Source organism: Mobula birostris, chromosome 2, assembly GCF_030028105.1.
Source record: "Mobula birostris isolate sMobBir1 chromosome 2, sMobBir1.hap1, whole genome shotgun sequence".
In the NCBI taxonomy this organism is placed as follows: domain Eukaryota; kingdom Metazoa; phylum Chordata; class Chondrichthyes; order Myliobatiformes; family Myliobatidae; genus Mobula; species Mobula birostris.
Genome location: NC_092371.1, coordinates 167,994,054 through 168,006,308, shown reverse-complemented (window position 1 = coordinate 168,006,308; position 12,255 = coordinate 167,994,054). Strand labels below are relative to the sequence as shown.

The following is a 12,255-nucleotide window of genomic DNA, read 5'->3' as shown; positions in this document are numbered from 1 at the left end:
TATTAAACCAGTCCACGGTGCGCAAAAGGTTGGGGACTCTTGCATTAAGGGAATCAAGGGATGTGGGATAACACCGGAAAATGGAGCTGAGATCAAAGATCAACTGTGATCTTGAATAGCAAAACAAGCTTGAAGGGCTGAATGGCTTACCCCTATTTCTTATGTTGGGTTCAGTAATTAAAGTACAATATGAATCCATTCTTTCATGCTTTTAAACAAAATTCTGATAGCAATATTTTTTATCTTGAAAATTGTTTACCTATTTTGAATTGCAGCCTTGCAAAGAGGTTATCACTTGACTCAGTCTGTACCATTGTTAAATCGCCAAAGGTCTGTTTAGATTTTGACAGAAGACATTTTTTTGTTTTTCCAGAAAGGATGAGTTGGCCTTGGATTATACTATACCTCGGAAAAGCAGCCTCTCCCCTGATGGTAATAAAACTTTTGCATTGATTGGCCACTCTGCAGCCCCACAAGATTCTACTGGATTAGCTGGAAGATGGAGTATTGGAAGCTTGCTCCTTTTTAATGGTAATGGTTTGTTGACATTTTTAACCTTTTCTGTGTATTACCTTTTTTCCGACTGAAGAAAGAAACCTCTCAAACAGTATAGAACTGTTTAAGACCTAACTTGGAGCATAAGAACAATACATTCTTGCATTAAGTGATTAATGGTTGTTTTCGGTTTTCTGGTCCTGTACTATTTGAGAGGGCTGCTGGAAGATTGAGGGCTACTTCAGCATAATCTGAAAAAATAAAAGATTAAAGATCAGCTTTATTTGTCACATGTACATTGAAACATACAGTGAAATGCATCATTTGTGTCAACAACCAATGCAATCTGGCACTTCCAGCACCAACATAGCTTGCCCACAACTCTAATACGTACATCTTTGGAACGTGGGAGAAAATGGTGCACTAGGAGGAAACCCATATGATCATGGAAAGAATATACAAACTCCTGACAGACAGTGGTAGGAATTGAACACTAATTATTGGCACTGTAAAGCATTGTGCTAACCTTTACATGACCATTCCATATCATGTCATTGTATCCAGTTTGGAATCCCAAGGCATACTTATCATCATTATGTGCTGTGTTCCAGGATATAATATTTTATTAATTAAAAATCTTTGAAAATTCTCACTGTGTCCTCAGTAATAACGGTACATAAATTATTGCAGGGTTCAATAATTCAGCATTCTTATAAATATACTTAATGTTAAGACAGGAGCAAGAATGATCACTTTTGAACATGCCAATTGAAAATATTTCTCTTTTAATGTAGGTGCTAGAATAGGGCTGGAAGAAGCATATTATTTGTATGTTTGTGGACCAGACTTCACCTCTATTATGCCTTGTAAATATGGTAAAATTCAAGCAAATTACTCCAAGTATGTTACTCTGGAGATTCTACAGTGTGATCAAATTAAAGAGCTTCTCATGAAAAACAAGGAAGTGAATACTGGCCCTCTGGTGGTGAGTAGAATTAACAAATACCTGACTTGGTGAAATTCTCTGTCAAGTGAAATGCTAAAAATACTGTATAGTCACAATATGACTAAGAGGAAATGAGCATTTTGGTTGCATACAGCACTGCCTGAATTGGTGCTGAAGGAAGAATTAATAGTATCTCTCAAAAGCAGTTGGATAAATATTTAAAAAGTATATCTTTGAATGCCTGTGTGTAAAGAGCAGAGGAATGGGAGTGGTGCTTCTTTAAAGCATCAGTATATCATCAATTTATGCAGCTCAGAGTTCTATTATATAGGGCAAAGGAAAACCTTTACAAGTATTGCAGCTTCTTTTTTGCAGGATAGCCTCGCGATTGTTTACAATCCACAGTATCCTGCTCAGTATACCATTTATGACCCAGTTATTCGACTCAAAGGACAAACAAGAACAGTATCACCACAAAGGCCATTCAGCTTGAAGGATGTCCAGAACAATGCTATGGAGCCCCAGAAACTAAAGTCTCTGCAACCTTTGGAGCATCAGGAGCTTCAGCGTATCCTCCACAAAATTGGAGGAACTGGTGCATTCATCTTTCTCTTTGCTAGGGTAAGAGATATTACTCATGATTGACTTAGTACTGCCATCAAATTAATTGCAAAAGTGGTTAACAGTGCAGTTATTTTGTACATTTTGTAATGGGGAAATTTGGCAATTTCTCATCTATGCAGACTTAATTCCAGATGGGATTTTAGCGGTTGGGAAATGAATACAGGTTTCCCCCGCCATCTGAAGGTAGAGTGTTCCTATGAAACGGTCCGTAAGCCGAAATGTTGTAAAGCGAAGAAGCAATTACCATTTATTTATATGGGAAAATTTTGTGAGCGTTCTCAGACCCAAAAATAACCTACCAAATCATGCCAAATAACACACAAAACCTAAAATAACAGTAACATATAGTAAAAGCAGGAATGATATGATAAATACACAGCCTATATAAAGTAGAAATACTTTTCCACAATCATTACTGAGCTGTTCTCCGTAGCGAAAATCTCACGCAAGCGCCATCGGCAGAAAATCTCACGCAAGCGCTGTTGGCAAGAACACTCTCTCCAGTAACCTTTAAGCTATGAAGCTGCCAAATCATACCAAATAACACAGAAAAATACACAGCCTATATAAAGTAGAAATAATGTATGTACAGTGTAGTATCACTTACGGGAATCGGGAAGACAGCGCCGAGCACACTGATGATGGTGTGTTAGGCTGAGTCAGAGTTTGGGTGGTGCAGTGGCCCCTACCTGCCGAGCGATACATTGCCGCAAAGCATGCAGGGGTCCAGCAGTAGCCAGGAGGCACACAGCACATCTTGAAAAAAGCCGAGATAAGCAAGCTAATTAATTAGGTGCCGCCCGACACGTAATTGTCGGCCCAGATCAGTGTCGATTTCCGATGGCGTTGTCTCTGATCTGGGCCGACAATTACGTGTCGGCGGCACCTAATTAATTAGCATGTTTATTTCGGCTTTTTTCTTAAAGATGTACTGCGTGCCTCCTGGCTACCGTTGTATTCTCTGCGAATCGGTATCTGTCCGTGGCCTGGAGGTTGGGGTGGTGGGACACTGGGGTGTCATCTCGTCATCGTCTGTATCCATGAGAGCAGGCAGCTCATCTTCTTCTATCTCTGCCCGCCTCGATGTCGAAGGTCGAAGTTCGACGTCTGCTGTGGCTGATGTGGAAGGTTTGCTTGACTGCTGAGCCTCGCGCATTTTTCTATCACACAGTTCTTTGTAAGCACTCAAACCATCCTGCAAATATCCCCTAAACCGACGTACCCTTTCAAAATTAAAGTTGTACTTTATCATTGCTCATTCGGTTTTGATTGTTATCCTTTCCTCTTCCAATTGCATCAGCTCTTCATCTGTCAGTTCTTGGTCATGAGATGCCAAAACCTCTTCAACATCATCTTCGTCAGCTTCCACAAACCAAACTCACTTTGTCCTTACTTTGTTCACCATGATCGAAATGCTTAATTATGTCTAGCTTTACACTAAGTGTAACACCCTTACGAGCTCTTTTAGGCTTTTCTGATACCTTAGAACTCATCTTGCAAATGGCTGCTCACAGGTACGTGTTAAAGCAATGCTGTTCCGAATCTGGGGAGAGCGGCTGCTCGGGGCGCGCGCTGCCTTTTATCGCGCTGCTTTTTTTTTCGTAACAGTGAAAACACCTTCTGAAAGCGAAAACAGGGTACTAATGTAGGTCTTTCGTAACAGTGAGGTTTCGTAAAGCGAACATTCGAAAAGCGGGGGACATCTGTATAGGTAGGTTACAGTATAGCATAACAGTCTTGACTGGAGGATGTAATCAGTCAAAATGTTACAGTAAATGAAAATGTAAAAAAAACAGCTGTAGATACTGAAATCCTAAAATACAGAACTCGTATAGCTTTTTAGTGTTTTAGTGTAGTCTTCCCTGATGTTGGGTTAGTACAGTGTTTGCTTGCCTGCTCAATTTGTGTAATAATGATGACCAAGTTTTGATTATTGAATCTTGTAGTGTAAAGGGGAATATTTGACTTTGTTCGGTTCACTTTCATCTCATAGCCCTGAGGAAGAAAGTTGAAATGTTGTGTATCTATTTCCAGTCAAGAAAAACCTTTCCCTCTTGCATTGAATTTCATGACCCGGGGGAAAACATCATTGGGACTGTTAAAGCTGGCTTCTGGAAGACATACAGGCTTAGTGGGTTATGTGCAGTTGTAGCTAATATGATTAGTTGAACCTTTAAAGCTGGTTTAAATACCACCAAAAGACTAAATAAGTCAGGCATGCAAGGGTATTGAATGTTGCGATCACCAAACAAGAAACAGCCCACCCCGGTGCAATTCAAATCATAGTTGGAGACATCCAACTAGGCTTGTTTGAAGAAATCTCTGCCCAGTTATCATGAGCATATAACCTGCGGCACCAGGGGTCCCAATACTCTAGACCATTGTTATTCTACGACAAGAAATGCCTACTATTCCATGCTTAGATTACATTTCAGGATTTCTGATCACTTGGCTGTCCCTCTACCTGCTTACAGGCAGAAGCTAAAGAGCAAAGCTCCAGAGATGAGGACAACAAAGAGGTGGTTGTGGGAGGCAGAGGAGTGACTACGAGATTACTTCAAGTTGATGGACTGGGCTGTATTTAACAACTCATCAGAGGATCTGAATCAATACATCAGGGTTGCCACAGAATTTATAAAAACAGTCGTAGATGAATGTGTCCCCACAAAGTCATTCAGAGCCTTCCCCAACCAGAAGCCTTGGATGAACCTTGAGTTCCGCAATCTGCTAAGGGCCAGATTGGTTGCATGCAGGTTTGTCGACCAAGTAAGATATAAGAGGTCCACGTGTGATCTCCAGAAAGCCATTTCATGGGTGTAATGACAATTCCAGTCCAAACCTGAATCACTGAAGAATTGTCAACAGCTGTGGCAGGACTTGAATGTTATTACCTCTTACAAAGTGAAACTAACCGACATAGGTGACAATGCTCACTCTGACAGTCAAAACATGAAGGCACCTTCGCAAACTTCCATAACCCCCGATGACCCTGAGATTTCAACCTGAAACTGACCTGAGAGTATCCTTTAGGAGGGTGAACCCCTGGAAAGCATCCAGCCCTGATGGGGTACCTGGCCAGGTACTAAAGACCTGTGCTAAAAAATTGGCTGGAATGTTCACCGATATCTTTAACCTCTCGTCGTTGAGCACATCTACATGGAGCACTGTCGCAGGAAAACAGCATCCATCATCAAGGATCCCTACCACCCAGGCCACACTCTCTTCTCACTGCTACCATCAGGAAGAAGGTACAGGACCCTCAGGACCCACACCACCAGGTCATGGAACAGTTATTACCCCTCAACCATCAGGCTCTTGAACAAGAGGAGATAACTTCACTCTCCCCATCAGTGAACTATTTCCACAACCTATGGACTCACATTCAAGGACTCTTCATCTTACGTTTTTGATATTTGTTGCTTATTTATTTATTATTAATTTTTTTTGTATTTGCGGTTTGTTGTCTTTTGTATATAGGTTGCCCTTCTGGGTGCAGTCTATCACTGATTCTATTACGTTTCTTGGATTTTCTGAGTATGGCCACAAGAAACAATTCTCAGAGTTGTATATAGTGACATATATGTACTTTGATAATAAATTTACTTTGAACTAAAATATTACTTTTATGATCGATTGTTGAACTGTGAAATGATGGGATTTGTTGACAATGCCTGAACATTGCCCTTTTTCCAGCTGTGCAGATAATTGGTAAATATTTATTACTTAAAATATAATTAGTTCCAGGTCCCATATGCTTTATTGGTTTTCAATAACATCACAGGATGTACTAAGCTTAGACTGGCTTTTCACTGTTTGGAATCTAGCTACGATCTAGCCAATGCAAATTTGCAGAGTGATGGTGGCAGCTGGGTTCATTTATGGGCTTTAAGTATTTTCAGTACATTTCTCAATGACAAGGTATGTTATGTAGGGATGTCAATTAGCACTCCTGACATTTGATTTTGTTTGACTTGCTGTAGCGACTTGCATGATGATATTTAGTTATTTGGGAGGAAAATCTCACATTTCTTTTACCAGTAAGCAATACAGAAATACCTGTTGCATTTTTATTTGATTGATGGAGAAACATTTGTACCTTCTTTCTAGTCTGTAGAGATAAGTGACGATGAAGAAACACAAGCTCTGGCACTGAATGTTATACTTACTTTGACAAAGTACAACCAGCAGAGAATCCAGGAAATGGAAAGTTGTCACGGCTATACTATGATTCACCAAGTTCTCATCAAAATGAAATGTATTGTGGGCTTTCACATCTTAAAGGTATGAAGTATTCCCAATATATATCCTTGCTGCAGTGACCCCCATGATTAGTTCAATCTTAATTTCAATAAATTTCAAGTTCAAGTTCATTTTTCATTGAACCATACACTATACACATGAATATAGCCAAATGAAACTGCATTCTTCTGGCGCCAAAAGGTGCAAAATGCAGAACCAACAGTCACACCCAGCACACGGTAGCACATATAATAGCAGGAAAGCATGCTTTTACAAAAAATAATATTTTAAAAAATAAATATGTTTCTGCAGAACAAGCCCATAGCTGCTCCACGTATCGTGTAATTCAGCCACAGACGAACTAAATCCAGTTTGTCTCCCATGAAGTGAACGTTGCAGGGCAGTATTGACAAAAGGGACCAGCACAGAATCAAGCGGCACACAGCCAGCACCAGCATTTGTTTCCTTGGTGGCTGCAATAGTCAACCCTGAGGCATGAATGAGGCCTGGTCTGTACCACAAGCGAGGCCATGCAGCTCCTCCACCATCTGTCTCACCAATGAACTAGTGATTGGACTGACAGTATTGTACATTACCAATGTGCAACAGGGTTTTGCAACCACAACAAAAATGTCCAAGACGATCACCCACACGGTCCATTGGATTGCACACAGTCTTGTGCCTTCTTCCCTGTGTGGCTGAAGCAGGCTGCAATACGGTGCGCAGCAAATTCAGCTCCATCGCCATCCAGCAACTCACTAGTGAGGGAGACCTGCAGAACTTGATGTACTGGATAACCAGCAGTGTCTTGCAATCATGAAAAAGACATAAAAAACGAACAGTCACACCTTTGGTTGGACCCCGAGTGGCCTCTGTGTTTGAGCGTGCCACCATTTTACTGGAATGTTACTAAGTATCTGAGTAACACATAAAATGCTGAAAGAACTCAGCAGGTCAGGGAGAACCAATGGAGAGGAATAAAGAGTCGACATTTGGGGCCAAGACTCCTTCCTCAGGAACCTTCATTTCCCCTATCTTTTGAATTCATTCCCCCTACTAATGAAGGCCAGCATACCATATGCTGCCTTATACATTTCATCCAGTATTTTGTGTGTGTTACTCTGGATTTCCAACATCTGCAGAATCTCTTGTGTTTCTAAACATCTGACCTAGTCAGAATCAGAATCAGAATCAATCAGAATCCAGTTTATTATCACCGGCATGTGACGTGAAATTTGTTAACTTAGCAGCAGCAGTTCAATACAATACATAATCTAGTTTAAAGAAAAAAAATAAAAATAATAATCATAAGCAAGTAAATCAATTAGGTATGTTGAATAGATTTTTTTAAAGTGCGAAAACAGAAATACTGTATTTTTTTAAAGTGAAGTAGTGTCCAAAAGATTCAATGTCCATTTAGGAATTGGATGGCAGAGGGAAAGAAGCTGTTCCTGAATTGCTAAGTGTGTGTCTTGAGCCTTCTGTACTTCCTACCTGGTAACAGTGAGAAAAGAGCATGTCCTGGGTGCTGGAGGTCCTTAATAATGGACGCTGCCTTTCTGAGACACTGCTCCGTAAAGATGTTCTGGGTACTTTGTAGGCTAGTACCCAAGATGGAGCTGACAAGATTTACAACCTTCTGCAGCTTCTTTCAGTCCTGTGCGGTATCCTCTCCATACCAGACAGTGATGCAGCCTGTCAGAATGCTCTCCACGGTACAACTATAGAATGTCTGCTAATGATGTCCTTGTAACAAGTTAGACTTAATCCATGTGCTTTACCTGTATTTGCTTCTTGTTAAAAATGAATGACAGTATTGCAGATAACATTAGGCAGGAGCATATTCTGATCAATCAGTTTCTTTTTCTTTCTCTCTTTTCAAAACTATCCCAAACATCTGCTATAACCATCTGTACATAAAATCTCACAGACTAGCCTCCAGGATAATGAGGATTAAACCTACCTTTCTCTGGAGGTGAGAGTGCATCCCATTTGATCTGTTGTCCCCCTTCCCCCATCCGACCTTCTGGTCCAATCCCTCTCCTGTTCATGTTTATGTAGTTCCCGTGTAGTTTTTTCCTAGCTGTTTCCAGGGGATATGACCCAAGGTCTGTTCGCAGTTGCATACATAGCTACAACATTGCAAAGAAGTAAGAGAAATACTTAATATGGAGAGAAGGGAAATGAGAGAAAAAAAAATTAGACCTATAGAAAATGGAAGAAGTGCTGATAATCTATAAAGATGACAAGGGAAATGTTTAAAAGGCACAAAAGGGAAATGTTTCATGACTTCATAAAATGCATCTCTCGTTTCTCAGCAAATAAAACATGGGTTCCCTGGATGGAACCTCAATCCTCATTCTTTTTTAGAATGTGCAGTGTATCATTTCAACACAGTATGGGCCCTTCAATCTCTGATGTTATGCCAATTTATAATCATACTCCACGTTCTATCTAAACCTTCCTGCTACACAGCCAATAATCCTTCATTTTCCTTATCTGTGTGCCTATCCAAGATTCTTTTAATTGTCCCTATCAGCCTCTACCACCATCATGGGCAGAACGTTCCAGGTACCCACAATTCTTAAGAAAAAACTACCTCTGTTATCTCCCTTAACTTTCCGCCACTCACCTTCAATAAATGTCCTTTAGTATTGCCCACCACTAACCGGGGAAAAAGGTGCTGGCTGTCCATTCTATCTATACCCCTCATAAACTTGTACAAATTGTTTCTCATCATCTGTCATTGCAAAGAGAAAAGCCCTTGCTTGCACAACCTTTCCTCATAAAACATGTTCTGTAATCCAGGCAGCATCCTGGTAAATCTCCTCTGTACCTTCTTTTCATCTTCTACATCCTTCTTATAATGATGAGACCAGCTCTGAGTCTAGCCATAGTAAAGGAGCTGCAACATTACCTTGTGGCTCTGGAACTCATTTCCCTTACTAATGAAGGTCAACACATCATATGCCTTCTTAACTACCCTGTCAACAGGCTGTAGGTCTGTAAAGCACAGTTATCTAGGCATATATATTTTTGATGACATCTTTTGAATATATTACAGAAAACATTTAATTTTCTATGTTTTTGGTTATGATCGTGTACAGACTGTTCAAGGTGGAATTAGAAAATATATATATCTTTCAGACTTTACTTGATGGATGCTGCAGTGCTCCAGTGCTTAACTTTAATGAGTCCACGTGTCAATTTGAGATTGATACTGAAACAAGTGCAGTGATCCAGGATGTGAAGATCTTGTCAGAATTGTTACTGGACTGGAAGATCTGGTCCAAAGCACAGGTTTGATCGACTTTCTAATTTTATTTTTACATTTCTTCCTGTTGCTACATATTCTGAATTGGAAGAAATATCTCAATTTGCAAAGACCAATAATTATAAAATGTTATATGCAGTCCTGATAAATTTCTCTCTTAGAGACTCTAATAAGAAAGAAATTAATTATGATCTGGGCACATCTACAACAGTTATCAAGCGATAAGACTTGTATGATTATTTAATTAAATGAAATGTTTATCGTGCTACTGTTCAATTAATCAGAAATTCCCTTTCAGTAGTCCAGGTGAGATTGATGGTCTGATGCTTCTGTTGGTCAGTGATACTAAGGTGCTAGTTATCTCCCCCCCCCCCCCCACCATTCCCCATTACCTTTTTCCTCTCTGATGTTGTATATCCTTACCTGCCCATCATCTCCCTCTGGTACTCCTCCCTTTTTTTCTCCTTCCATGAGCTTCTGTCCTCTCCTATCAGATCTCCCTTCTCCAGCCCTGTATCTCTTTCACCAATCAACTTCCAGCGTTTTACTCTCCTTCCCCTCCCCCACCTTCTAACTCTGACTCCTCTTTTTTTTCTCCTGATGAAGGGTCTCAGTCTAAAACTTTGACTATACTCCTTTCCGTAGATGCTGCCTGGCCTGCTGAGTTCCTCCAGCATTTTGTGTGTGTTGCTTGGATTTGCAGCATCTGCAGATTTTCTCTTGTTTGTGCTAGTTATGTTTTCTATTTCTTTCATTCAGTGTACATTGTTCTTTATTGGTATGTTTTCAACTCATTAATCAAGAACTTGGAATTTTGCCCTTATTTGGACATTTTATTGCAAGTTTATTCTCACTAGCAATATGTCTATGAATATAGCTTTGTATATTCTTGGATCTTTTGTACTTCAGTATTTTTGGCTTTTTAAATTACTGTCATGCTCAGTGTTTTGTCCTTTGGATTATTTCTGGACAAACATTTGATGACTTTTCCCATCATTTTAATCATGTTTGTTATCACCTTAATTGGAAAATGCTAAATTTCACCTGCCCAATCCCCAGAGATGTTATTGCTTAACTTTCATTTTCCGGTTTCTTATACTGTCATGAAGCTGTTAAATTTTTGTCCGTGTATAATTAAATCAAGTAGAATAGAGCCAGTGCTGTTCAGGTTGTATGGATGGCACAGCAATGTAATTACCAATAGCTGTGTGTATTTATTCTAAAAATAGAATGGTGTCTGGGAAACGCTGATGGCAGCTCTTGAAGTGCTCATTAGAGTCAATCATCCCAAACAGATGTTCAATATCAAACAACTTCTGAAGGCTCAAGTGGTTTATCGCTTCCTCTTGACTTGCCAGGTTCTTCAGGTATGAATTGCTTTGTAATCCAAGCTTCACACCACTCCTTTTCTCTAGCAGTTTCCTGCGTCTTGCTGGAGTGCAGTTTTCATAGGTTCTGTGTCCAACTAGGCATTTTTCACATGATCCTTCATAATTTTGAAAGTCTACATGGCTGAGCTCTGCACTGTGGTAACATCCATCCATCCATGTGGATTTTCATTAGGACAACAATGAATAATGCAATATCCAGCATTTTAGTCTCTTCCAACTGGTGATACTCTAGCTGAAATCACTGTGGAACTGTGGAAACAAACCACGCCATCTTAAAAGTTTCTTCCCCCAGGCAGTTAATCTGATAAACCATTCTAGTTAGCCCCCTCCCATCTTTTCCATCTACTACTTCAGTCTCTGCAATGCACTGCAAAACACATTAAACTAATTTTTATAATAATACATTCTAGTACTTGTGGATTTATGCACATTTTATTGGATATCTGTACTTTTTATTTAATTTTTATTCTTTATAATTGTTGAATGTTGCTTTTTGTTGCACATTGTATCAACACATGACAGCAAATTCTGAATACATTTAAATGCATATGACAAACAAAGTTTAGCGTTGATCAGCCTGAGATGGTTCCAGTATCTTGTATGAATTAATGCAAGAACACCATTTTGCCACTGAGTCATTGTAGATTATCCAGGGCTCTGTGTTTAATTATAAGTAATTTGGTGTGAAGGGTGATGATAACACTACATACACTATTAGAACTATTCTATAAATTACCAAGTGTTTTATAGGAATAAATTCTTCTACCTGCCTGGTACTGTGATGCCACTAACTGTCTTCAACCTTTCTTACTTGGAAGTCCAGTAGCTTTGAGTGAAGTCAAAGAATTGAACTACAGAATATTCAGACTTGGTCTCAATTTTTCTCATGTTCAGGTAGCTTCTGCATTCGGAATGAAATCAGATGAATACGTCGTACTTTATTACATAGAAACATATAGAAACATAGAAAACCTACAGCACAATACAGGCCCTTTAGCCCACAAAGCTGTGCCGAACATGTCCTTACCTGAGAAATTACCTAGGGTTACCCTTAGCCCTCTATTTTTCTGAGCTCCATATACCTGTCCAGGAGTCTCTTAAAAGACCCTATTGTATCTGCCTCCACCACCGTCACCAGCAGCCTACTCTATGCACTCACCACTCTCTGCATAAAAAAACTTACCCCTGATATCTCCTCTGTACCTACTTCCAAGCACCTTAAAACTGTGCCCTCTCATGCCAGCCATTTCAGCTCTGGGAAAAAGCCTCTGACTATCCACATGATC

The 12,255-nt window shown here is 39.8% G+C and overlaps 1 protein-coding gene across 4 annotated transcripts in view; it reads left to right on the top strand.

Annotated features, from left to right (window-relative positions):
* Positions 1 to 12,255, top strand: part of lyst (lysosomal trafficking regulator) — a 291,632-nt gene that overhangs the window by 172,235 nt on the left and 107,142 nt on the right. For all 4 annotated transcript variants that reach the window (XM_072251045.1, XM_072251047.1, XM_072251049.1 and 1 more), the window contains 6 exons: positions 374 to 531; positions 1,290 to 1,480; positions 1,817 to 2,062; positions 6,173 to 6,346; positions 9,452 to 9,604; positions 10,808 to 10,945. In XM_072251045.1, coding sequence (XP_072107146.1) covers positions 374 to 531; positions 1,290 to 1,480; positions 1,817 to 2,062; positions 6,173 to 6,346; positions 9,452 to 9,604; positions 10,808 to 10,945 — 1,060 coding nt within the window. The remainder of the gene's footprint in view (positions 1 to 373; positions 532 to 1,289; positions 1,481 to 1,816; positions 2,063 to 6,172; positions 6,347 to 9,451; positions 9,605 to 10,807; positions 10,946 to 12,255) is intronic.